Here is a 25,308-nt window from a genome sequence, read left to right on the forward strand (position 1 = left end):
CTGCCTCCTGTTTGGCACCGCAGGCCCAGGTTCCTGGGCTCCTTACGCCGTGACCCTGTGACACAGCCCCTTCTAGAATCTGAGGCTGGATCACCGAGCTGAATGTTGGTCCCCCAGACCCCGTCTGCAGACCTCTTGAGAACAAAAAGACAGAGAAGGAGATTACTCAGCACAAATGTGACTAGAGTCTCCTTAGTGGTTCAGGACACAAGATGGTATCTTATGAGAAACAGAGGCCGTATTACCACCCCACAAACACACTACATTCTTATCCTTCCTCTATTTTAAACTTCTTTAGAACAATACTTCTTTTTTTATTAATGCTGATATCTCCGGGGCTAACAGCCAAGAAGAGAAAAGAAACACAAAACAGGCTGGGCGTGGTGGCTCACGCCTGTAATCCTAGCACTCTGGGAGGCCAAGGAGGTAGGATCGCTCAACGTCAGGAGTTCAAGACCAGCCTCAGCAAGAGCGAGACCCTGTCTCTACTAAAAATAGAAAGAAATTACCTGGACAACTAAAATATATATATAGAAAAAATTAGCTGGGCATGGTGGACATGCCTGTAGTCCCAGCTACTCAGGAGGCTGAGGCAGGAGGATCGCTTGAGCCCAGGAGTTTGAGGTTGCTGTGAGCTAGGCTGACACCACGGCACTCTAGCCTCGGCAATAGAATGAGACTCTGTCTCAAAAAAAGAAAAAAAAAAAAGAAACACAAAACAACTTCTTACCGTATCGTGCCAGCAAGAAGCGGGTTGAAAGCATACAACCAGTCATTCATGTCTTTGTCATTGAGAGCCTGCAAAAGGACCCCACGGTGCTTGGTACACACAGCAAAAGTGTTAGGTGTCTGAAAGAAACACAAGTAGACGAGAAAATTACTACAGAGACTGAGCGATGGGGACTTCCTTGCCTTATTCACAAGGCATACTGCACTTCATACTGAAAGTTCAAGGAAACCAGACAGGAAGGAGAGACTCCAAGACACACAACAGGGAGCTGGAAACTCAAGAGGGAAGGGCATGTGTGGCAATGACACGCCGACACAAAGCAGACTGACCTTCACCATGGCCTGCTGGTCCTCGCTGTACTCCACCTGTGCTGTGGACAGGTTAATGATCCCACGCTCCACTGGGTCTTTGTCACTGTTATAGATGAAGACGTAAGGGCGGCGGACCACGACAAAATGTTTAGCCCAGTTGCTGGAAAGTGGCTCCTTGAAATGCAGGTATCCTTTCTTAGAGACCACTGAGCTAAAAAGGGAAGTATGAAAGAAGAGAAGTTAGTTTCTTACAAAAAGAAAATGATCATGAGCTGAGGACCATCCGAATACATCTCGCCCAGGGCAAGTACCCAGATTCAACAAAGCAAGCAAGTGATCTATTTGTCCTAGAATCTTCTCTGCCAAGTGCTATAGCAAGAGAGCAGAAAGGTGCCACGGCAACATGCTATGCCCGCGTGGAGATGCAATGACTGGAGCAGAAACTCAGCCCAGCTCTTTCAGCCCAGACTCAATTTGCATTAGACTACGATTTAGAACACACAAAGAGGAGCAACAAGTAAATTCATCTGGCTGATTTGTTTTTTATACCCAGCATCCCTGGTCAATATACTACTCACCCTGGTCTAATTTCTTCAATATCTGGAACAAGATTGAGAAATTCATTTTTTCCTGCTCGGGCCAAATAGGGCGTTTCCATAGCTGGGACAATCTGAAACTGCTCAAATTCTGTGCAAGGACTAGAGGCCTGGGAATTGGCTTCTGGGGTCCTTTAAAACAGAGAGGTTAGGAAGAAAGGGGTAAGGAGTTTCAGTCAAGGTCAAGGCATGCTGTGTACAGCATCTCACCAAGAGAAACACAATGCCACTCCCTGAACATCAGCTGCAAACTTCAGTTTCAGAGAGCTCAGCTAAGAAGACAAGATGGTGTCAAAAAGTTAATGCTGAACTCCACTGGTGTCATCCTTCAAAAGTTACAAAGGGAAATTGATCACTATGACCATCGAATCATGTAGTCCTTCTTCCTATTTTAAAGCCCTCTGAACAGAAGTATCTGAAATATGAACTCTATTCCTTATATGTTTCCTTTTAGCCCCATGGTCACACCTAGGGCAATGGCTCCCAAAGTGTGGTCCCTGACTAGCAGCAGCAGCTTCATGTAGGAAATTGTTAGAGATTCAAATTCTCAGACTCCAACCCAGACCTAAAGAACAAGCAACTCTGGGTGGGGTTTAGCCATCTGTGCTCCAACAAGCCTCCCAGGGGATGCAGATGCACACTAAAGTCAGGCCCGTGCCTCAGGGAATGGTGGAGAAAGCAAACAAACGGGAGAACCTGGGCTCCTGAAAGGCTACGCCGCGCAGAGCTGGACCACTAGCCCAGGCCACCGACCCAGACCAGTCCACAGGACCACAGTGTAAGAAAGAAATTCCTATGCTCTGCATTGTTGAGTATCTTTCTAGAGCAGGTTAGCCAAATTAACTATATCTCACTGATTCTAAAAAGCCCAATTTTTGTACTTTACCATTTCTTAAATTGGGAGGCCTCTTACAATTGACGGCATGTCGAATTCAGTTGGCAGTGCTTTTTCTCTCTTAGTGGCACATCAAATATTCTCTTATAGTGGACGGCATCCTAACTTTAATGAAATTACCTGGTTGTGTTATTTTCTCAGCCATTGTCACCTCTGTCAGTGTGGTACACTAATACAGACAGGTGGGTGATAACCAGGTAGGTTTCGACAGGTGACTGTAAGGAATGGAGGTGCACAGGAGTTTGAGGGTACATTGCAGAGAAGTGATTAGGGTGATGAACCAGGGACTCTAGGCTAAATTGTTCTTTATTTTTCTTACCTATATATTTTGGTATAGCATCAAAATATTTTTACCCAAGTAGTTTCCAAATATTTTCCCACTATGGGACTTCCTATGTCTGGCACTATGATTGGGGAGACAAGCAGGGGTAGGAATGGAGGACAAAATGAGCAGAAAGGGATTAAGAAGAAGAGGAATCAACTCGCTAATGCAAATGCAATGGTGAGGGACAGCAAGAGCATCTCTGCAGTCACTGTGATACCCACAAAAGGCTCCCGCACATTTCTGACTGCTGCCTGAGGGGACAGTGCTGCCCTCAGTCAAGAACCACTGAGTTAGAGGAAGGTTGACTTTTTTTTCTCCTTCTTTTTTTTAAATTTCAAAATATGAAGGGGGTATAAATGTTTTGTTACATGGATATCTTTTATAATGCTTAACTTGGGGCTTTTAGTGTTCCCATCACCTGAATAGTGTTCATTGTACCCAATATGTAAGTTTTTACCCCCTCTCCTCCCCACCCCTTGGTTTCCAATGACCTTTACATCTCTGTGTGCCCATGTATGCCTTTTGATTAGCTCCCAATTATTAGTGAGAATGTGTGGTGCTTGTTTTTCCATTCCTGAGATACTTCACTTAGGACCATGGTCTCTAGTTCCACCCAAATTGCTGCAAAAGACATTATTTCATTCCTTTTTATGTATGAGTAGTACTTCATGGTACATATATACCACATTTTCTTAATTCAGTTATGGAAGGTTGACTTTTTCCTTAGTTTTTAAATTAACTTCTCTCAGTGAAATCTGGGTATTATACTTACTTTTGATCCAGAGAGTTGCTCCTAGCGTCTACCAGAGAGGGGCAGGTGGAGGAGGGAGTGAGGGTAGCACTGCTGAAACTGGACTCAGAGGGGTCCCGTCCAATTGGAGAGATATCAGACAACTGGAAGCAAACAGAACACAGCTAATGAGATTCAGCTGAAAAAAGCTGCTTTTGCAATAGGGAGCTTTGATGACCAGTGTCTCACTTTCACAGATCTCCTGCTGTAGAAGGTCATTCAAGAAAACAAGCCTATATATACAGTTATTATCTGTCAATAAGTAAATAAAAGAAAAATTTAAAAAAATAAAGGAAACAAGGCTATAAATATTATATGTCCTGTGTGCCACATGAGGAATCAAAACATTTATGCAAGAGGCAAGGCTGGCTTTTTATATTGCTGCTTCCCTCCTGCATTAATTAAACAGCCTTACATATGTGCGCCAAGCACTCACCATGAGACAGGCATTGTTCTAAGAATACAACAGAGGCCCTGCCCTCCTGGAGCTTAGAGTAGACAATTAACCACTCAAAAGTAATAAGTGCTGTAGCACAAAATAAAGCAGTGAAGGGGGCGGGGCGGGTAGAAAGTCTGAGAGCTGCCAGCTTTGTATCAGGAGGTCAAGAAAGTTCACTCCAAGGAGTCACTGTTTGAGCAGAAAAATGAAAGAAATAAGGGAGCCAACCACAGGACTGTCTGGATGGAGGATATTCCAGGCAAAGGAGCAGCAAGTGTGAAGCGACCCCAAGGCAGGAAGGAGCTGGGTGTGTTTAAGGTCAAGCTGACTAGAATCAAGTGAATGACAGAAGTTCTCTGATGTGTCCACCCGACTCTTTTTTGAAGGTAACAAAACTCTATGCCACCAAGAACCTTAGGACTTCCTTTGCCCTGTCACAGAATAACATACCACCTCCCTATAGAATATTCTTCTCCAAGGGATTCAGAGAAAAGCCAAAATATTTCCTTATGTGATAATCACTCTAAGAGACACAGAGGAATACTTTTACCTTCAGAAGCCAGTTTTCTGACTCTGAAAAATCAGAATAAATACCAGAGCAGTATGTCATAAATCTTTAAATACAAAGCTATGCCCATCTTAAGCCACCTAAAAGCAGCGTGTTGTTTCCTAAAAGCAGCATATCTGGGCTGCTGTGAAAATCACCAACACGCTGAGTAAAAATTATGGCTTCAACACACTCACCTTACAGTCACTGATGCTGCCGTGCACCTGGCTGAATTCTCTGTTGAAAGTGTGGGTGAGAAGTTGCAGGCACTAGAGAAGAGAAAAAGAAGTGTAAAGGCTGGGCTCGGTGGCTCATGCCTGTAATCCTAGCACTCTGGGAGGCAGAGCTGGGAGGATGGCTTGAGATCAAGAGTTCAAGACCAGCCTGAGCAAGAGCGAGATCCCATCTCTACAAAAAACAGAAAAATTCGCTGGGTGAGGTGGTGCATGCCTGTAGGCCCAGCTACTCAGGAGGCTGAGGCAGGAGGATCACTTGAGCCCAGAAGTTTGAGGTCGCAGTGAGTTATGGTCATGCCACTGCACTCTATCCCGGGCAACAGAGTGAGACGCTGTCTCAGGAAAAAAAAAAAAAAAAAATGACAGCAGTGTAGGTTGAACATGAAATTTCAATGGCTAGGAGTTTCTGGATAGCTGAACACACTGATGTTTCTGGAGAGTAGCGAGGCTGGGGAGGGCATGGAAGTGCCACATCTCTTCTCCCATGCCCTATGCATCCCTTCCACCTGGCTGCATGTCTATATCCTTTGTACCATCCTTTGTAATAAACCAGTAAACATAAAAAACATTTTTTCCCAATGGCTAAACGAAGCCTTGGATGCAAGACAGGAGGGGAAATAACATGCCTAAAACCCACAGTGGAACTCAAATGTTGCCCATAACTAAGTATATAGTGAGGAAAGTTCAGCATATGTCTAATAAAGATAATATTAATAAAACAAGTGGACCAAAAAAGTCATTCTCAAGACTACAAAAGTGAATTACTACCAATATCATAGTTTAGAAGTACCTAAAAATGCAATAGCATTCCTTTAATTCATTCATTTTTTCTTTTTTTTTTAAGAGACAGGCTTTTGCTAAGTTGCCCAGGCTGGACTTGAACTCCTAGGCACAAGAGATCCTCTCGCCTCTGTCTCTGAGTAGCTGGGACTACAGTTATACGACACCACGCCTGGCCACCCATATAATTCTCAATTCACTCTGGTGCTAAATGGTATGGAGACTTCTGGAGAGACATATTTTCCTAAATAAACTAAAAGACCATTCAATTATTAAAACATCCCATTTTTATATTTTCTTTTCAGCCCGCTGACTGTAACTATATACCTGGGAGTCACCCTGAACAAGCTCTCTGCCTTCTCTTGCTATACCTGGTCAGATTCTCCTTTCTCTTCATCCCACACACCTCTGCCTTCTTTAAAAAGTCTTTATTGGCTGGGCGCAGAGGCTTATGCCTGCAATCCTAACACTCTGGGAGGCCGAGGTGGGAGGATCGCTCAAGGTCAGGAGTTTCAGACCAGCATGAGCAAGAGCGAGACCCCGTCTCTACTAAAAATAGATAGAAATAATCTGGACAGCTAAAAATATATAGAAAAAATTAGCTGGGCATGGTGGCGCATGCCTGTAGTCCCAGCTACTTGGGAGGCTGAGGCAGAAGGATCGCTTGAGCCCAGGAGAGTTTGAGGTTGCTGTGAGCTAGACTAACGTCACGGCACTCTAGCCTGGGCAACAGAGCAAGACTTTGTCTCAAAAAAAAAAAAGTCTTTATCATTTCTCACCAGACTGCTGTGATAAAGAGCTCTCCCTTCCTCAGCCTATTTCTTCACCACCAATCTATTCTCTTTACTATTGCCAGAGGAATCTTTCTAAAACACAGATGCTTAAAGTATTTCTGCATCACTCCCAGGTCAACTCTAACTCTTGAGTGCAGTGCACAAGGCCTTCCTCCATCTCCTGTCTGGCCCCCATGTGAATTCCCCAAGGCCGCCCATGCAGGATGCCGCTGGCTCCTCCCACGCATCCCTCCAAGGCCAGCTAGAGAGCCCCTCCTTTGGAGGCCTCTCTTCTGGCTCCCACAGGATCCAAGACACACACCTCTATTATTTGCTTGACCTCACTAGTCCGTAAGCTTGTTAAGGGTAGGAACAGAGTCTTATTTTTGTATTCACAGTGTTAGCACAAGCCTTGAAACACAGGCCCTCAAACATAGGTGTTGAAAACAAATAAACTGAGAGGCTAGCTGACAGAGCCTCATGTTGGGAAATGGCTCAGCAAAGAGGAGGGGATTCAAACCTTGGTAGCCAGCTCTTTCTCTCGATCCACCAGGCTTTCGATGTCTGTTGAGTCATACCCACTGCTCTCGCTAGGTGTGACAGCACTTTCAAAGGTGGTGGTTGAGATCTGAGAGGAGATACTGGTGGAGGTGCTGAGGGTCCCACTGCTGAGGCTGGGGGACGAGTCACTCAGGGATTTGGGGATGCTGTCACCAAGTCTCTCACGCAGTAGCAGGAAGTGGCGGGTTTTCTCCACCTGAGAAGATCAACACCATCGTCTCAGCAAACACAAAGCTCATGAAGATCTTAATCATGACAGAAAACTAAAAAACCACGGTCATATAGAGAAGGTGGGAATAAGATTGATGCTTTGGGAATCTTGCCCAAGAGGTCTTGCATTTGAGCATCTCCTGACTTTGGATACCTCGTGTAGGAGCTCTAGCTTCTCCAGCTCCCACTGGTGCTCCAGGATAAGGCTGTCTCCTCGGGGTCGCCAGCCTGCTAAGTTCTCCTCTCCCCGCACATATGCCACTGATGTATCTAAGACTTTTCTTCTCCTCCTCTGCATGCCTAAGACAAGAGGAAACAATTCTTGTTGCTTCAGAGAAAAATTCAATTTCAAGTCAAAATGAATAATTTTTTTTTTTTTTTTTTTTTTAAAGAGAGAAGGTCTCGGCTAGGCACAGTAGCTCACAGCTGTAATCCCAGCACTCTGGGAGGCCAAGGCGGGAGGATAATGTGAGGTCAGGAGTTTGAGACCAGCCTGAACAAGAGCGAGACCCCATCTCTACTAAAAATAGAAAAATTAGCTGGGCATGGTTGGAGGTTACAGTGAGCTATGATGATGCCACTGCACTCTACCCTGGGCAACAGAGCAAGACTCTATCTCAAACAAAACAAAACAAAACAAACAAAACAGATGAAGTCTTACTGCATTGCCCAGGCTGTAGTGCAGTGGCTAGTCTCAGGTGCAATCATATTGCACTACAGCCTCAAACTCCTGGGCTCAAGCAATTCTCCGTCCTCAGCCTCCCAAGTAGCTGGGACTACAGGCGTGCACCACCACATCTGGCCAAATTAATAATTCTTATACATAGCAAACTAAGACAGTTTGGGCACAAGATACATTGGATTTTGTTTATTAATAAAAATTCATGCCTTTCCCCCAAAGCAACTCTCTGAACTTTTTTAAAAAACTGAGTATTTAATTCTTTAATAATTACGAAGATGGAAATGCAACTTGAGAAAATACTAAAGCAATTATGTTAAGTGAAAATATAGAGCTATTTAATAGTCTGTATACTATGATTCCAAATACATAAAAATACACCCATATGAAAAAAGTAGGACGGGACTACACACACACATACACATTTAGTAGTTCAGAGGATGGTAGATGACAGATGGCTTTAGCTCTCATCATTTCCAATTTATTTCTTTAATGTTATATTGGTTTTATAAATAAATAATGAATTTATGTTAATTTTAAAAATTCTTCAAGGAGCTATCTTGACACTATAATTTGCTGCTATTGGGATCTTAGGTCTATACTCAAAATCTTTATCTATCTGAATCTCACTTGTGGGCCCTGACTTCTCTTCCATATATGTTCTCTAAAATAACTCAAACTCACACTAATCAAATGCTTTTAGAAAACCTTAGAAAACTTTTAGTGTTACAGCTCTTTTAGAATTTGTCTAGTAGATTTTTTGGTTTTCACCAGAACTCTCCACACACCACCCCGCCCAAGAAAACCCCTAATTTTTGTCCATGTTTCTGTTTACAAACATAGAAATGCTAAGTGCTGCTTAAGCACATCTAGCTAGACAACAGTAGCAGTCTAAAAACACATCAAAAAGGACACAGAACAAATCTGACTTAATAATTTGTCTTTCTAGAGTACAGGAAATTCAAATTAGTAGTTTGACTACATCTGTAAAGTTATACTGCCAAGCTATCTTTGGGCTAAGGTAGGGAGGGAAATGGTTATGAAGTTTTCTAAACCAAATTCATTCTATTATTATTCACTTGAATTTTTTATAATATTTCACTGCCCAGCAACAACATTGTTTGACATAATTTTTATAACCATATTGTACATCATAAATCAAATAATTGCAAATCTAAAAAAGGTAACTCTTACCACCATCACCACCAAACTAGTTTATAAAAACACATGGTTTCTAAAAGATTTTATAACTAGTCTACATGGGTACCCTCTCCAGTTTTTTTTATGTAATATGCTCAAAACATATGCAAAGATAACTATCACTTCCCTTATCCACAAGAGCTTACCTGGACTACCTGTGTCTGCCATTTTGCACAAGCTGAGTTCATAAATGCCAGTGACTCGATTGCTATTTGAAGAGAAGAAAACAATTGCTTAATCTCTTACAGCCCTCAAACAGGAAACTCTCAATTCTCCCTACTTAAAATACTGTCTCTTCCATAGTGAATGCTACCTACTCTCAAATATAATTACAGACATTTCTTATTATTAATAGTTACTGTCTTTTCCTATTTTGAACTTAAGTTATATATCTTTTGCTAGAAGGAGTCTACTTTCATTTCAATATATTAAATACTGCTATTTCAATAGGATGAATAAAATAGAATGATAAACTAGAAAAGTTATAATTCAAATGGGAAAACTAAAAATTTGTCTTTTCTTTTTTTTTTTAGTTTTTTATAAACACCAGCCACAGGAGAAAAATTTGTCTTTTCTAACCATAAGAGAGAAGAGATGAGGGAAAAAAAAAAATCTGACTAGAATGAAATGAAAAACAATAAATTCTGGGGATTGTGAGTAAGAAGGGGTACTGAACCTTCTATTTTATTAGCCAAATTTTCTTTTATATTTTAGGCTGGGTGGTGATATACAGATATTCACTGTATTATTCTTAATAAATTTTTGTGTATCTTAAATATACATAACACATCTTAAAAATAATGGTAATCTGTTAGAAATAATAATGACATTTAAAAGAACATTTAGTCCTTGCAAAATTGTTTTAGAAGTATTCACAATTTAATATTCTTTCCTTCACTAACTTATTCCTCTATCAACATTTTATTAAATGCCTGCATGCAAGTCACTGCACTCCAACTAACAGTTACGAAAATGGTTTATAAATGGTAAACTAACTGTGAAATGGTGAGCCGGGCATAACTAAGGACTGCTGATTCTGTTGTACTGGGCAAACAAACTGGAAACTAATTTGTCTCAAAAACTTACGAGTCTGGTGACTTTGAGTAGCCACTGCCAAAGAGGCTGCGCAGAGAGCGTGGCGGTGTGATCTTGGCATCCCGGGAGTAGAAGACCATGCACACGTCCTTGGTGATGACAGCTGGCTGGATACAATGATCCAGCTGAAAGCAGACAGGGGTGAGCGCTGATTAAATGCAGGCAAAGTATCTGTGACTGGAGTCTGTGCGTGTTAGCAAAGCTAGACTTAGATGTGGGGATTGGAAGATTTCAGCTCAACCAATTATTTCAGCAGCAACTCAAGGAATAACATGTGCAACATTAGGTGGTATTCCTTACAGATGGATGCATTTATTTTTCTCTGAGGTAAAGGCTATCATTACCCCTGTTTAATAGATGACGAAACTGAAACACAGAGAACTTGCCCAGGGATATATAGGGAAGTGAGTAGCAGCACGGGGATTTGAACTCAGATAGGCTGGTTCTAGGATCTAGACTGTCAACCACCACCAGGTTCTGTCCTGAACTATAAAAACAAGAGGTGAAGTTTCCCTAAAAATCATGCTTTTTTTTTTTTTTTTTTTTTTTTTTTTGAGACAGAGTCTCGCTTTGTTGCCCGGGCTAGAGTGAGTACCATGGCATCAGCCTAGCTCACAGCAACCTCAAACTCCTGGGCTTAAGCGATCCTACTGCCTCAGCCTCCCGAGTAGCTGGGACTACAGGCAAGTGCCACCATGCCCGGCTAATTTCTTCTATATAGATTTTTAGCTGTCCAAATCATTTCTTTCTATTTTTGGTAGAGACAGGGTCTCACTCTTGCTCAGGCTGGTCTCGAACTCCTGACCTTGAGCGATCCACCCGCCTCGGCCTCCCAGAGTGCTAGGATTACAGGCGTGAGCCATTGCGCCCGGCCAAAATCATGCATTTTTCAAGGCCGAGGCGGGAGGATCACTTGAGGTCAGGAGTTTGAGACCAGCCTGAGCAAGAGCAAGACCCTGTCTCTACCAAAAATAGAAACAATTACGGGGTGTGGTGGTAAGCACCTGTGGTCTCAGCTACTCGGGAGGCTGAGGCAAGGATTGCTTCAGCCCAGGAGTTTGAGGTTGCACTGAGCTCTGACAATGCCATAGTACTCTACCTGGGGCAACAGAGCGAGACTCATCTCAAAAAATTAGAAAAAAATCATACAGTCTTCAAAGAATGGTGGCTAGGCTAGTAAATCTGAAGCTGTAATAAAAGTCAGGTGACTTTTTGAGTAAATAGAGCCCAGCAACACAACCTAATATAATCACAAGAGTCAACAAAGTATAATAAAATAAATATCTTAAGGATGTGTTCGGAAAAAAGAAGACAAAGCAAGTCAAATCTTCACTGACCATTTCCTGCTATAACCTGCTCACTGCTGAGGGCTGGCTGTTTGCGGCAACTAGAGTTCTGAGTCTCCTTACCTCTAGGTAGGCCGACAAGGTCATGTAGATCTTTTCTCCATAGGGTGTCACTCGGTTCAGAAGAAGGGAGTTATGTAGAGAGCTATCCCATACAGCCTCAAAGCGGTAGAAGGTCCTAAGGTCAGAAAGACAAGGGAGAGTCAGCCAAACGCAGCTGAAGTTACCTCAGTCTAGGTACCATCACTGTCGGTAATCCTAAAGAATACTACATCGACCACCCAACACTTGCAGTTTATCAAAATCTAGGCCGGGCGTGGTGGCTCACGCCTGTAATCCTAGCACTCTGGGAGGCTGAGGCGGGTGGATCGCTTGAGGTCAGGAGTTCGAGACCAGCCTGAGCGAGACCCTGTCTCTACTAAAAATAGAAAGAAATTATCTGGACTACTAAAAATATATATAGAAAAAATCAGCCGGGCATGGTGGCGCATGCCTGTAGTCCCAGCTACTCGGGAGGCTGAGGCAGTAGGATCGCTTAAGCCCAGGAGTTTGAGGTTGCTGTGAGCTAGGCTGATGCCACGGCACTCACTCTAGCCCAGGCAACAAAGCGACACTCAAAAAAAAAAAAATATATATATAATAACGGGGGGACCCTTATCTCCTAGGAGGAAATGCTAGGTCCCATCCTCTTGCCCCCATCCATCAATAAGGAGCACTTAGTTGGGCAAACTGTTTTTGTTTTGTCTTGTTTTGATAAGCATGACTCTGCCTATAAACATAAAAATAGTGAAGTCATTCAAGTAAGATGAGAAGGATAAGTGAGTATGGACAGAAACTGAAAGAAGACGGACAGCCTAGATAAGTTATCCTGTCAGTTAATGATAGCAGGAAGCAAATATCCAGTAATTTGTAAGTTTTAGTCTTCAAAGAGATATTAAAAACATCATACAATCCAGTGCTGCTGAGCCTCAGAAAGAAACATCACAAAATATCTGGGAGGATTAATGGTGGAAATAGGTAGAAAAACTGGAATATAGAAAGACTTGTTCTTTTTTTTTTTTTTGAGACAGAGTCTCGCTCTGGTGCCAGGGCTGGAGTGCAGTGGCATCATCATAGCTCACTGCAACCTCCAACCCCTAAGCTCAAGTGATCCTCCTGACTCAGCCTCCAGAGTAGCTGAGACTACAGGCACACACCACCACACCCAGCTTATTCTTTACACACCCACACACTCACACACACACACACACATATATATTTATATATGAGTGTGTGTGTGTGAGACGGAATCTTGCTTTGTTGCCCGGACTAAAGTGCCATGGCATCAGCTCAGCTCACAGCAACCTCAAACTCCTGGGCTCATGCTATTCTCTTGCCTCAGCCTCCTGAGTAGTTGGGACTACAGGTGCTTGCCATGATGCCTGGCTAAGTTTTTCTATTTTTAGTAGAGATGGGGTCTTGCTCTTACTCAGGCTAGTCTCGAACTCCTGAGCTCAAGCGATCCTCCTACCTCGGCCTCCCAGAGTGCTAGGATTGCAGGCATGAGCCACCACGCTTGGCCTTTTTAAATTTTTTATAGAGATGGGGTCTCGCTATTGCTGGGGCTGGTCTCAAATTCCTGGGCTCAAGTGATCCTCCTGCCTCAGTCTTCCAAAGTGCTAGGAGAACAGGCCACTGAGCCTGGCCAGAGAGCCTTGTTTTTCTTTGTTTTTTTTTTTTTTTTTTTTTTTTTTTTGAGACAGAGTCTCACTTTGTTGCCCGGGCTAGAGTGAGTGCCGTGGCATCAGCCTAGCTCACAGCAACTTCAAACTCCTGGGCTTAAGCGATCCTACTGCCTCAGCTTCCCGAGTAGCTGGGACTACAGGCATGCGCCACCATGCCCGGCTAATTTTTTCTATATATATTTTTAGTTGTCCAGATAATTTTTATTTCTATTTTTAGTAGAGATGGGGTCTCGCTCAGGCTGGTCTCGAACTCCTGACCTTGCGCGATCCACCCGCCTCGGCCTCCCAGAGGGCTAGGATTACAGGCGTGAGCCACCGCGCCCAGCCCAGAGAGCCTTGTTTTAAATAAAAGAAGCAGTTATTCTTAGTTGATATTTCAGTGAAAGAAAATGATTTCTTAACACCAGAGCCAACCAACTACCATTTGTTAGCTTAAAAGAAAAAAACCATTTGAAATATCAATCTTAAATTTAAACAACAACTAGAAACTTAACAGATACCCGCAAACTGGTTTGCCGTTTTAATAATTTTTTTCCTACTGGTAAAATACCATAAGCCCTAATTAAACCTGCCAGTTGTGCAAGCCCCATCTGAAATGTTGCACCTTAGTTCAATAGTCGTGTTGCAGAGCAACTCCAAACTTTACCCCACGCTTCCCTACTCAGACCCCATGAACAAGTGTAGGGCAGATGCCTCCTCTGGATTTCCTATGACAAATAGTGGGCAGATCCTCTCTCTAAACACATTCCCATGTATTTTCCTCCAGAAACCATCAACAGAGAAAACAATACATTTCTGAAAGTGAACTCCATGATCACGCCGCATCTTCCAAGTGCCAGTGTGTGTGGTCTGGTCATTTCACTTTGTAGCTGCTTATAGAGCTAAGTCTTCAGCAAATACTTGACAGTCTCTCAAATGTCTAACTTTTGAGGCAGTGAGTATGGGTCAAGAAAATTCTCTACAAAGACATTGAAGGAATATAGAGACAACTAACAAGACAAAGACAAAGCCACCAAGTGACCCAAACAACAACAGAAATGATGGCCTTTTCCTTTCTTTGGCTCTGGGGCTCTGTAGACATAGCAGAAAACCCTTCCTGCATTCACAAAGTTCTGTTTAGAGCAAATCTTTATTTTCATTCGATTTAAGGCAAATGCTAATACCAGGTGACAACATCCACTACTTTAGAAGAAGCCACTTGAAAACTCTTCCCTCCTGAGAGCTGCTCTTCCGTTGTGTGCCCGTTTTTGTCAAAGCACCTAGAACGATGTATTCAGGTGTATCCCGGGCAGGGGCTGGATACACCTGTGCTAAAGTGAAATAACCCCCCACTTCTGAGAATGAGGGTATTTATGACCTCAGCTGTATTTTACAGAAAGTTCTATTACTGCTGCCTACAATTCATGATTCATTAAGTTCCAAACCGTAACTTAGCCACTACTAAGGTTTCATGATTTATTCTTTCAACTCAGGGTGAATGTTTTGAACTTGTCTAAGAAAGACTCTTCACATTTCTGTTTTCCAATTAAGTTTTCACTTAACCTAACGAGAAAATGTCACTGGCAGAAACTTGGCTAACATAAACGAAATTCTGACTCTACTAAAATCTTCCTGTATCGATTGGGGGAAAAAAACCTTTCTTCTTTTTGTTTTGCTTTGGAGTTGCTGCAACACATTCTGTTGGTATAACCCCCAAAGGTGGCAATTCTTGAGAGGCGGTTGTAACAAATACACCCTAGACTGGGGAGAAATGTCAATTCCATCGAGCTGGCTGGCAAGATAGTTCAGAATTAGAAACAGGCCTAAGTTCTGAGACATGTTTTCCTGCGTGGCTCCTACGGTGGTTAGAAAAGAATTCCAAATCATTTTCTTGAGATGTTCTGAATGAAAGCAGCATCAGAGGAGACACAGGTTTCAAGGTGACTGCTTTGAAGGATATATTCCTTCAAATTTATTAATTGTGAACAATTTAAAAACCAACTTCTTACATCATGGTCATACCTAAAGGACCTTCCTGAGTGCTTTAGGAGAACCTCTGAAACGTGAACTCAACGGAGTCCAGATTAAGAGATAAACTCACTATACCTATAATGCCAGCCAAATATATATGTGTGTGTGTGTGTGTATATATATCTTAACATTTTAGTTTATATTGTCATGTATCATTTCCTTCAGTTTTCTTCCCTAAATGAGATGAAGAGAGGAAAAAACTTCCTTCGCTACCAAACCAGGATTTTTTTCTATTTCCACTTATTTTTCTATTCCAAATAAATAGATAAGCAAGATAAGCAACCCTGACAGGAAAAAAAAATGTTTAAAAAAAATACAAAATATTTCTCACAGACTTGGCTACCCAAATAACCAAATAGTCTCTACTACTGCACAGGACAAAACACAGAAAATGAATGGTTTTGCAAGGCTGCAACAGACCAGGTTTTAACAGAGCAATAAACCATTCAAGCTTCTGACAGAGAGAAGACAAAGAGAAGAATAGAAAACAAAGCCTGAGATTCTATATGAAACGAGGGAGAAACATTCTACTCTGTAATGTATTAGAGGAAAACTTGAAGAGGCATAAGAATAAAATGGATGTTCAGTAAATAGAATGAGCAAATAATTTGGAACTCTAAAGATCTTTTTTTTTTTTTTTTTTTTGAGACAGGGTCTTGCTCTGTTGTCCAGGCTGGAGTGCAATGGTGTCATTATACCTCACTGCAGCGAGTGCCTGGGCTCAAGTAATGCTCTCACTTCAGCTTCCCAAGTAGCAGGGACTCCAGGTGTGTACCACTATGCCCAGCTAATTTTTAATTTTTTGTAGAGATGGGGGTCTTGCTGTGTTCCCCAGGCTGGTCTTAAACTCCTGGCCTTAAGCAATCCTCCCACCTTGGCCTTCCAAAGTGCCTAAAAATCACTTAAGAAGCTATATGCAAAACTGTACACACATCAGAAAAACCTACAGCAAAAAGGAGAAGTGTCTTAGGGTACAGAGTAAGGTCTTGTTCTATCCTAGGTACAGCTTAGGTTTACACAGAGGGGACAAAACCACTACATAGCAATCAAAGCAACATAAGACATAAAGCATTCTGATAAACTAGAATCTCTATGTGCAAAGAAGCAAACCAAAAATACCTAGGAATATCCTTATCAAGAAAGAGCCTGTAAAAACATAGAAAAGGCTTTTGTTAGTTCAGCAAACAAAAAGCAAAAGAAAGTGAGAGAGAAAGAGAAGAGGAAAAATATACATAAAAAAGACAAATTTGCTGATAAGCAAAGTGAATTCAAGTGGACAATTAACAAACCTAGAACCTGACGGGACACAATTTGATAGACGGCTTAAAGTGACATGAGTCCCTCTCCTGAGACTTTCAATAAGGAAAACACTGGACATAGAAGAGAATGTGGAGACCACCACCATCGCTATTCCTTTCTGTGGTGACTTAGTACTAGGAATGGTAGGAAATTGCTGTGGAGTTAAAGGACAACCAAGTCAGTTTGTTAACATAAATGTAGGACTGGGAAGAAAAGAAATAATGGTCCTTCAATTTGATTCAACTATCAATACATTAGAAAAGCCCTCTAAGATACATACATAACACACCTAAATTGGAGTTCTGTAAGTTCAATTTTAAACATTAAAACTTAGCCAAACAGAACAAAAGCTCTCTTAACCAAACTCAATTTAGCAATTTACCATATTAATCTATGCTCTCTATATCCTCAAAATATAAAATATAAAGACTGATGCCTACTTCTTGAACATTCTAAAACTAGAGAGATGTCTTGTATACCCAGACTATTCGCTCCGAAGAGTTGAGTTCTGTGCTTATCAAGTGTCAGTAGTATCTGGTCCCAAACCTGTTTATGCCAGTTGTACTTATTACTATAACTATCTAATTTACTTAAATATTAAGCAAATAAATGAAATATGAAGACAGAATTTTTGTTTTTGTAAAAACGTCGTTGAAAGTTTTCAAAAGATTTGATAGTGGTGAGTTGTTTAAAAACAGCCGTTAAATTAAGTTTGGGTGAGATAAATGTAAAGGAAAGGGGAAAATGATAAAATGTTTAAACGATAAAATGTTTAATAAATGATAAATAGTTAAAAGGATTTTGGACTTAAGATTTTCTTCATAGGTTTCTTGCTCTTGCCTCACCGAATTGAAAATCATAGAAAATGAATTATGGGTGTGGTTTTGCAAGAAAGACAATCAGAATTCCAATAAATGACCTTCTAACTAAACAAATTAATATACATTTATAGTTTAAATTAAAACAAAATTTTTTTTTTTTTGGAGAAAGGGTCTCGCTCTGTTGTCCAGGCTAGAGTGCCGTGGCATCAGCCTAGCTCACAGCAACCTCAAACTCCTGAGTTCAAGCGATCCTCCTGCCTCAGCCTCCCGAGTAGCTGGGACTACAGGCATGTGCCACCATGCCCAGCTAATTTTTTCTATATATATTTTTAGTTGACCAGATAATTTCTTTCTATTTTTAGTAGAGACGCGGTCTCACTCTTGCTCAGGCTGGTCTTGAACTCCTGAGCTCAAACGATCTGCCCACCTCGGCCTCCCAGAGTGCTAGGATTACAGGCATGAGCCACCACGCCGGGCCAAAACAAAATGTTTAAGGTATATATCTTATGCTTCTTGCCCCCAGCCAACTTTTTATTTTATAATTTTTTCTTTTAAATAGAGACAGGGTCTCACTGTGCTCAGGCTGGTGCCGAACCCCTGAGCTGCAGCTATCCTCCTGCCTTGGCCTCCCAGGAAGCTAGGACTACAAGTGTGAGCCACCGCACCCAGTCCCAACTTTTTTGATCAACTAACTTTAAGCTTCTATTACACGAGATAAGCTGCTTCTGATAAAGTCAAATTCATTTCCTATAGCACCTAACCTGCTTCTGGCATAAAGCAAACGACTGTCCAAGGTAACTCTAATGCAGGCAAACTTAGCACTACCAGCACTTCAACCAAACACCATCTTTCTCTGTGTATTTTGCTTGGTACCCTGAGGAAATTTAATACATATTTTCCATAGTTACAAAGAAAATGTGGTGGTGAATGCCAGCTGAACACCGGTCATAAATGTTTGGCAGAAGAGAGAATGCTGTATAGAGTTACTGCTCGCTCCAGAAAAATGGTATTATCTGTGATTTTGCCTGGGGATAGTTAAAGCACCCCTCTTTATCTCTGCCACTCCACCTCCCTAGACATACACACCCACTCATACTCCTTCCCTTTCTCTCCACAGCCTCTGCAAGCAAAGAGAAGTATGTTCCTTTTTTCTCTTTCCTATGTAAAATTTAATACACGAAAACAACAGAAAAAAATTAATCCCAGCCCAAGCTCTTTATTTTGTTTCTGCCTATTGTCTTTTTCTTCCCGTCCCTCCTCCCACGATAGACGTGAACAGATGGAGGCACGGGAAGTGCTGCAATGCAAAGCCGTGTACTCAGCCCACCAGAACAGGCAGCTGCTCCCGACACCCAGCCTGCGATGAAGAGATGGAGTCTCCCAGACAATGACAGAACTCCTTTCCCAGGTGAGGTAAGAGGACCCCAGCTGGTTTAGTTCCAGTCTGACAGGGAAAGCACAATCACTATACACTTCATGCATCAGCTATCATCACCTGATTATAAAAGGGAATTTTAAGATAAATGAATTTAAAATAAAAATAAAATCTGTTATTTTACAAAAGCCAATCTGGGCCATAAGAGTTTATATTAATTTATCAACTTTATGCATAAATGAAAGTGAAAAGCAAATACTGAGAATAATTGAGCCTCAGCAAAGACAAAACATGAGGCTTCATTATACCTTGGAGGGCACATTTCCATGATACTTAGAAGTGAGAAACCTTTCTCCACAGCAACCATTTCATAGGGAAACACTTAGTCTTAGCAATAATTAATTTGTATTTTTAAACCCTTGGATGGCATGTTTTGTTTTGGGTTTTTTTCCTGATTTTTCTTTATCAGTATGTTACATCTACTCAAACTCCACATGGGATAGATCATTTCCATTGCCTAAGGGTAACTGATCACATCTCCAATTCTTTCTTTTTGGAGAGCAGGGTAGATAGGGGAAAAAATAGGGATTTTTGAAGTGAGAAGGGAGTTAGTCCTTTGTCTGAACCAGGGGTCATTAACACATAAGGAGTCTAATGGTGAACAAATCAACCCCCACGGGGGCTGACTCATCACAGTTCGTAGGGTGCCCCACCTGCTGGAGTTGTGGGAAGACTTCAGGTACTTGGCAGAAATAATATTTAAGGAGAGGATGGCATCAACTGCAGCCTCATCCACCTCAGGCTTATTCCTAATCCGGCCTAAAAGAAAGGATAAGAAAACCAGAATATAAGCACATTAGAAACAAAACAAATTCATTAAGGCAAAAAGAGATTTTCAGATCTTTGTGTAACTTCAGGTGCTGGAAGGGTCACTTGGTTCCCTATAGGGTCCTCCATTCTTCCCCACGGTCTGTCTCCCCTTTACTTCCCACATTTAGTCAACTGTGAAACCTTACTGATGCTTTGTTCAAAGAGTTTTTCATATTCTTCTCGACTTTATTTTCCAATATCACTACCCTGCTCACGAAGGCCACCTTCCTCTCCAGTCTAGAACCCGCAACAGACATTTAACTGGTCTTCCTGCTGCTCACATCTCCCCTGTTCCAATCCATCTTGCACTCACCTATTATAAACTTTTTAAGCCACTAACTTTATTATACTGCTCTCTTGCTCAAAATCCCAAGACTCTGTTTTCAAATTGACAGTAGGGGATGCAGCATGGCATAGAGGTTAGGAGCCCAGTTCCCAGAGCCGGACTGCCCAGGTTCCAACTCTCACTAATGCTCAACTCCTCTGAGCCTCAGTTCCTTCATCTGTGGAATGAGAGAAACAATTCCTCCCTTATATATGATTATTATGAGGATTAAATAGGTTAGTCTTTTTAGAGCATTCAGAAAAACACTTGGCACAAGATAAACACTACAGAAGAATTCGTTAAATAAAATAAACAAATAAATCACAGGGTTCTTCAGAGAAGCCTTAGTAACCACTGTCTCCACATTCTTCCTTACTCTTTCTGGTCAGAAAGCATCTCTTCTGTTTCGTATATCGGTGTTCTACATAAAAAGGAATTTTGAGAAAGCCTGAAAACCACTGCCCCAGAGAGGAGAGAGTAAAACCCCCCCTTCTGAGGGTTCCTTTCTTTCTTTTTTTTTTTTCATTTTTTAAATTCTTTTAGAAAATTTTTCTTATTCAAATTTATGTCTTCTTTAGCAGTTGACTGGCAAGTTGGAACCTTCTAACAGTTCTTAATCTGGTCCACAAGAGACACAAAGGGTCTGTGGATAGAATTCAGGCCATCTGTGAGCTCTTAGATGGGAAAAAATTACACCTTTATTTTCACGAACCTATAACAGAGCATTGGTATTTCCTTCAATTATGAAGGAAGGAATAAACCAAAGGAGAATCAGCAGTACCTGTAACTGTCCCCAGTAGAAACCACAGATGTTTTCATATCACACTAACATAAAATATCTTTTTGATTCATCAGCACTTTGAAATTATGGTAATTAGACCTACTGCTAGATCTCGTTATTTAATGCATCAATAAAGAAAAGCTTATATTACAGATCTGTTTATTTTGACAACTGTATTTCAATATTGTTAGTTTCCTTTGTAATGTTAAGTACTTTATTTTCTACATCTGAAAAGCTAATTCTAAAGCTTCACCATTGCCAAAGAGATCACAGCAACAAAAGGTCTCAAACCCCTGCCTTAGACTACTGTCACCCTCAGGCTCACACTATTTAGCCAAAATGCCTTCGTTTAATTTCTCCACTCTAGCTATGGGTTTCTAGCTCTTGCATATTAGACATATTCCTGACTCTTACTCGAAATGTTTACGTCTGTAAAACAAACAAACAAAACCCCTCTAATTTCTCTTGAATCCATTCAGTCCTCTGTATTGCTTTTGTTATTAACTCCGAGCACAGGTCTTTTCCCTGTCTTCATTTGGTCTTCATTTTGGTATTTATTCATCAAACCATTTTACACATATATATGTTGTCTCCCCAACTAAACCACAAGCTCACAATGAGCAGAGGCTTCTTTTATGCCCTCTCACAACCTCCAGTACAGAATCACAGCCATGGTAACTGAGTAAACTAGTGGTTTTACTAATGATGGAGCTGAGAAACAAGAGTATGTAGAGTCAAACTCAAGGCCTCTACATTCTCCAGTACTATCTTCCACACATTCATTGTGCAGCAAACAGGGAAGAATCGTATCTCTAAAAATCCCAGCTCCGTCCTCAGCGGATGGAACATACTCACCTACCACCAGTTCTCGAACATCTTTCCAGTGGAGCTCACTCCCCTTCTCATGGATAATGGTCACTGTGATCCTTCGCTGGATGCCCTAGGTAATGGAGCAGGGATGCAGTTTAGCTGGGCAATCTATCGTTTCCTCATGTTTGTTTTCTGGGTTGTATGGTACAGGGATGGGCAGGAAGGAGAGGTATGGAAAAAGAGGGGAAATGCTGTCCACACTGTTACTCAAAGCAAAGGGAAATGGGTCAGGGACTGAGGAACAGCCAGGTTCTGATATGATTTTAAGAACATGTGGCTGAGGCTGGGCGCGGTGGCTCACGCCTGTAATCCTAGCACTCTGGGAGGCCGAGGCAGATGGATTGTTTGAGCTCAGGAGTTCCAGACCAGCCTGAGCAAGAGCGAGACTCCATCTCTACTAAAAGAAAATAGAAAGAAATTAGCTGGACAACTAAAAATATATAGAAAAAATTAGCCAGGCATGGTGGCACATGCCTATAGTCCCAGCCACTTGGGAGGCTGAGGCAGGAGGATTGCTCGAGCCCAGGAGTTTGAGGTTGCTGTGAGCTAGGCTGACACCACGGCACTCTAGCCTGGGCAACAGAGTAAGATTGTGTCTCAAAAAAAAAAAAAAAAAAAAATATGGCTGAGGCAGGAGAATCACTTGAGCCTTGGAGTTAGAGGTTACAGTGAGCTGTGATCATGCCACTGTTCTCCATCCTGGGCAACAGAGCAGGACTCTGTCTCAAAAAAAAAAAAAAAAAAAGAACAGATGCCCAGATTATATGTCCCAGTGTTACGGGCTCCCCAGCTCCTATGCCCATCTGAGTCATAAGCATTTTTGAGTACTGACTAAATCTACTCTAAGTTTGCCAAAGAGGAACCTACATTTCATAATCAGATTTTTAGTCCACTGAAACCTCCATCCTCTATCGTCATTAAGAACTTTTGGCTGTGAAAGCATAGAGCTCCCAAACATCATGAAAGGGAAACTGTAAAAAAATAACATGGGAGCTGTACAGACCATAGTGATTGAATAAAATAAACTCTTTTTCAAAATAGCTATTCTAAAATATATGTATACATAAAAGCAAAGGTAGATATAAGCCAAGGTTTGAGGAAGAACCATTAAAAAATAAATACACAAAAAAAGAAAAAAAAAAGGACAGCACAATAAGACAATTTCCCCATCACCCCAAAACAGTAGTGAAAAGCAGAAAAAATGAAAGTTATGTTTCTTATTCTAAAACTCTTTGTGGTGTTCTCTCCTAGGTCTATTTTGCTTCCTCATTAGTACCTGGTGAAGCAAAAATGTCCCCTGGCAGGGCAAGCCTGCTGTATGGTCAACCACAGCTGGGATATACCTATAAAAATAGAAATGCAAAAGAAAGAAGTAAATGCTACTTCATCTGCAAGGTCTTCCCTGGTTGCTGTAGGCCCTGGTGGGCCTTGTTTTTCTAAACTCTGATACCACATCTTTCTTATCCATTTTGGCATTTAGCCATTCAGTCATTTGCATTTACTAATCCTTTCCCCATATCTATGTCTCATCATCCTTACTAGACTGAAGTACTCAAAGGACAGCAACATCTTTTGGTTTCATCCTGGCCCCTTGCGTAACAAGTATTCAATAAATAAAGTATAAGTGCAAAGGCAATTGATAGGAAATAAGAAACAGATAATTTCAGATTCCAGATAGTTTTTTTAAAACTCAGAAAGCAATTAATTCAGTAGAAACCATCACTCTAACTACATCTCCCCCATAATACAAGTTTGAATCACATTATAGATCTATCTATGGAAAGTCAAATTCCTCAAAACAATGTTAAGTACTGACAACTACATATAGGATCCACATAGACATACTTAACACAGTGACCTACACATAGTAGCACTTAATAAATGTTTCATGGTGATGACCACGATGGTGGTTCTTAGCATTATACACAGAGGAACACTAGGATAACATTTACCTCCTACCTTTTACATTAATTGATAGAACCCATTGCCTCTGTTTTAGGAATAAGATCTCTTTTGTGTTTTTCCAAAAGCATTTTAGAGACAACCAAAAACAATAATTACATTCATTACTTCCTCTAACACAGTTCATGGAGAAAAAGTAAACTGATGTTGATCATTTTGATCTAGGACAGTGGTTCTTAATTGGGGGTGATTTTGCCCCCTGGGGGGCATTCGGCAGTGTCTAGAGACATTTTTGGCTGTCACAACTAGAGGGGAGGTGCTCCTGGCCTCTTGTGGATAGAGGGCAGGGATGCTGCAAAGTAGCCTGTGATACACGGGACAGCCCCCCATAACAGAGAAATACCTGGCCCAAAATAGTGCTGAGGTTGAGAAACCCTGGTCTAGGGAAACACTTTGCCCCTAATCCCCCTTCATTAAGATTAGTCACAGAAGTCTTGATCATATTCTGTGCAATATGTTCTCTTGGTTTTGCTACTGATCAAACCCACTCTGTAGGTGGTCTTCCCTCATAACAAACTGCCCGTTTCCATGATCTTGCTGTTGCTAATAAGAAGGCAAATTATTATACTGAATAGTCAGTTCTCTGACAAACATATGATTCAAAGAAAAATACCAAGACTATTAAAATTCAACTAAAAACTGGAATTTGACAGTGGCAAGATTCATAAACCCAAATACAAGAGAGAATTAAAATTACATTTCCTAATTTTGAATAACTTTGCCTTATTTAAAAATTGAGAAAGTTGGACTTACTCTCCCGTAGGCTCCAATTCACTGATCTCAAACCAAACCAGGAGGTCATACTTGCTCATGCTCTGGCCAAGGCTGGTTTTGCTCATGGTGTTTAACTTGGTGGCTGGAACTTTTAAAAGTTTTTAGAAAATGTCAAAATCTGGTCTAAGTCTATTCAGCAAAAGTATAAGCTTCTCTAATGCCAGTCTTCAAGGACACGCTTGGGAAAGGCAGCAAGAGTTACAAGATAGATTTCAATGGAGAAGACCAGAAAAACTTCAACATCAAATATGTTAGTAAATCTAAGTTCAGAAAACAAGGAAAATGGAGAGTCAATGTCTTCTCTCTCGACAAACTATCTCCAAAGATGAGCAAACAGATATTGTGCAGAACAAATATGCTCACAAAACCATTTTTAAAAACCTTTCCTCTCAGCAAGGTGTCATGGCTCATGCCTGTAATACTAGCACTCACTCTGGTAGGCCAAGGCTGAAGGATCACTTGAGGTCAGGAGTTCGAGACCAGCCTCAGCAAGAGCGAGACCTCATCACTACTAAAACACAGAAAAAATTAGCCAGGCATGGTGGCACAAGCCTGTAGTCCCAGCTATTTGGGAGGCTGAGGCAGGAAGATCACTTGAGCCCAGGAGTTGGAGGTTGCCGTGAGCTAGGCTGACACGATGGCACTCTGGCCTGGGCAACAAAGTGAGACTTTGTCTCAGAAAAAAAAAAAAAAAAAAAAAAATCATCACCTCTGTGGCTGGCAGGCAGAGCATCATAACTCAGTGGGAGAGTCAGTGCTTGGAAGGCCTTGCACAGCCCAGCAGCTCACTCAAAGCCGGTGCGGCAGAATAAAGCCCCACCCTCCATCCCAGTGGTTCCCAAACCTCCCTGCACATAAGTCTCACCCAGGGATCTTAGAGATGGCAAAGCCCCGGCCACATCCTAGATCAACTAAATCACAATCTCTAGGAGTAAAACAGTCCTTCATCCCAAAGTTCCCCAGGTGATTCCAATGCGCAGACAA

At 41.5% G+C, this 25,308-nt stretch overlaps 1 protein-coding gene and 1 non-coding gene across 3 annotated transcripts in view; one reads left to right on the forward strand and one right to left on the reverse strand.

The window, feature by feature from the left end:
• KIF1B (kinesin family member 1B) overlaps positions 1-25,308 on the reverse strand; it is a 132,971-nt gene that overhangs the window by 4,450 nt on the left and 103,213 nt on the right. For both annotated transcript variants that reach the window (XM_045546169.1, XM_045546171.1), the window contains 14 exons: positions 24,304-24,412; positions 22,865-22,931; positions 21,574-21,658; positions 19,456-19,561; positions 11,577-11,691; positions 10,159-10,292; positions 9,219-9,280; positions 7,348-7,493; positions 6,943-7,179; positions 4,831-4,902; positions 3,630-3,751; positions 1,620-1,769; positions 1,060-1,252; positions 731-849 (listed from right to left, as the gene is read on the reverse strand). In XM_045546169.1, coding sequence (XP_045402125.1) covers positions 731-849; positions 1,060-1,252; positions 1,620-1,769; positions 3,630-3,751; positions 4,831-4,902; positions 6,943-7,179; positions 7,348-7,493; positions 9,219-9,280; positions 10,159-10,292; positions 11,577-11,691; positions 19,456-19,561; positions 21,574-21,658; positions 22,865-22,931; positions 24,304-24,412 — 1,717 coding nt within the window. The remainder of the gene's footprint in view (positions 1-730; positions 850-1,059; positions 1,253-1,619; positions 1,770-3,629; positions 3,752-4,830; positions 4,903-6,942; positions 7,180-7,347; positions 7,494-9,218; positions 9,281-10,158; positions 10,293-11,576; positions 11,692-19,455; positions 19,562-21,573; positions 21,659-22,864; positions 22,932-24,303; positions 24,413-25,308) is intronic.
• On the forward strand, positions 8,594-8,652 carry LOC123636233. Its single transcript, XR_006734430.1, has one exon. It is a non-coding gene; the product is annotated as a U7 small nuclear RNA (small nuclear RNA).

The sequence above is a fragment of the Lemur catta genome, chromosome 3, assembly GCF_020740605.2.
Source record: "Lemur catta isolate mLemCat1 chromosome 3, mLemCat1.pri, whole genome shotgun sequence".
Lineage (NCBI taxonomy): Eukaryota > Metazoa > Chordata > Mammalia > Primates > Lemuridae > Lemur > Lemur catta.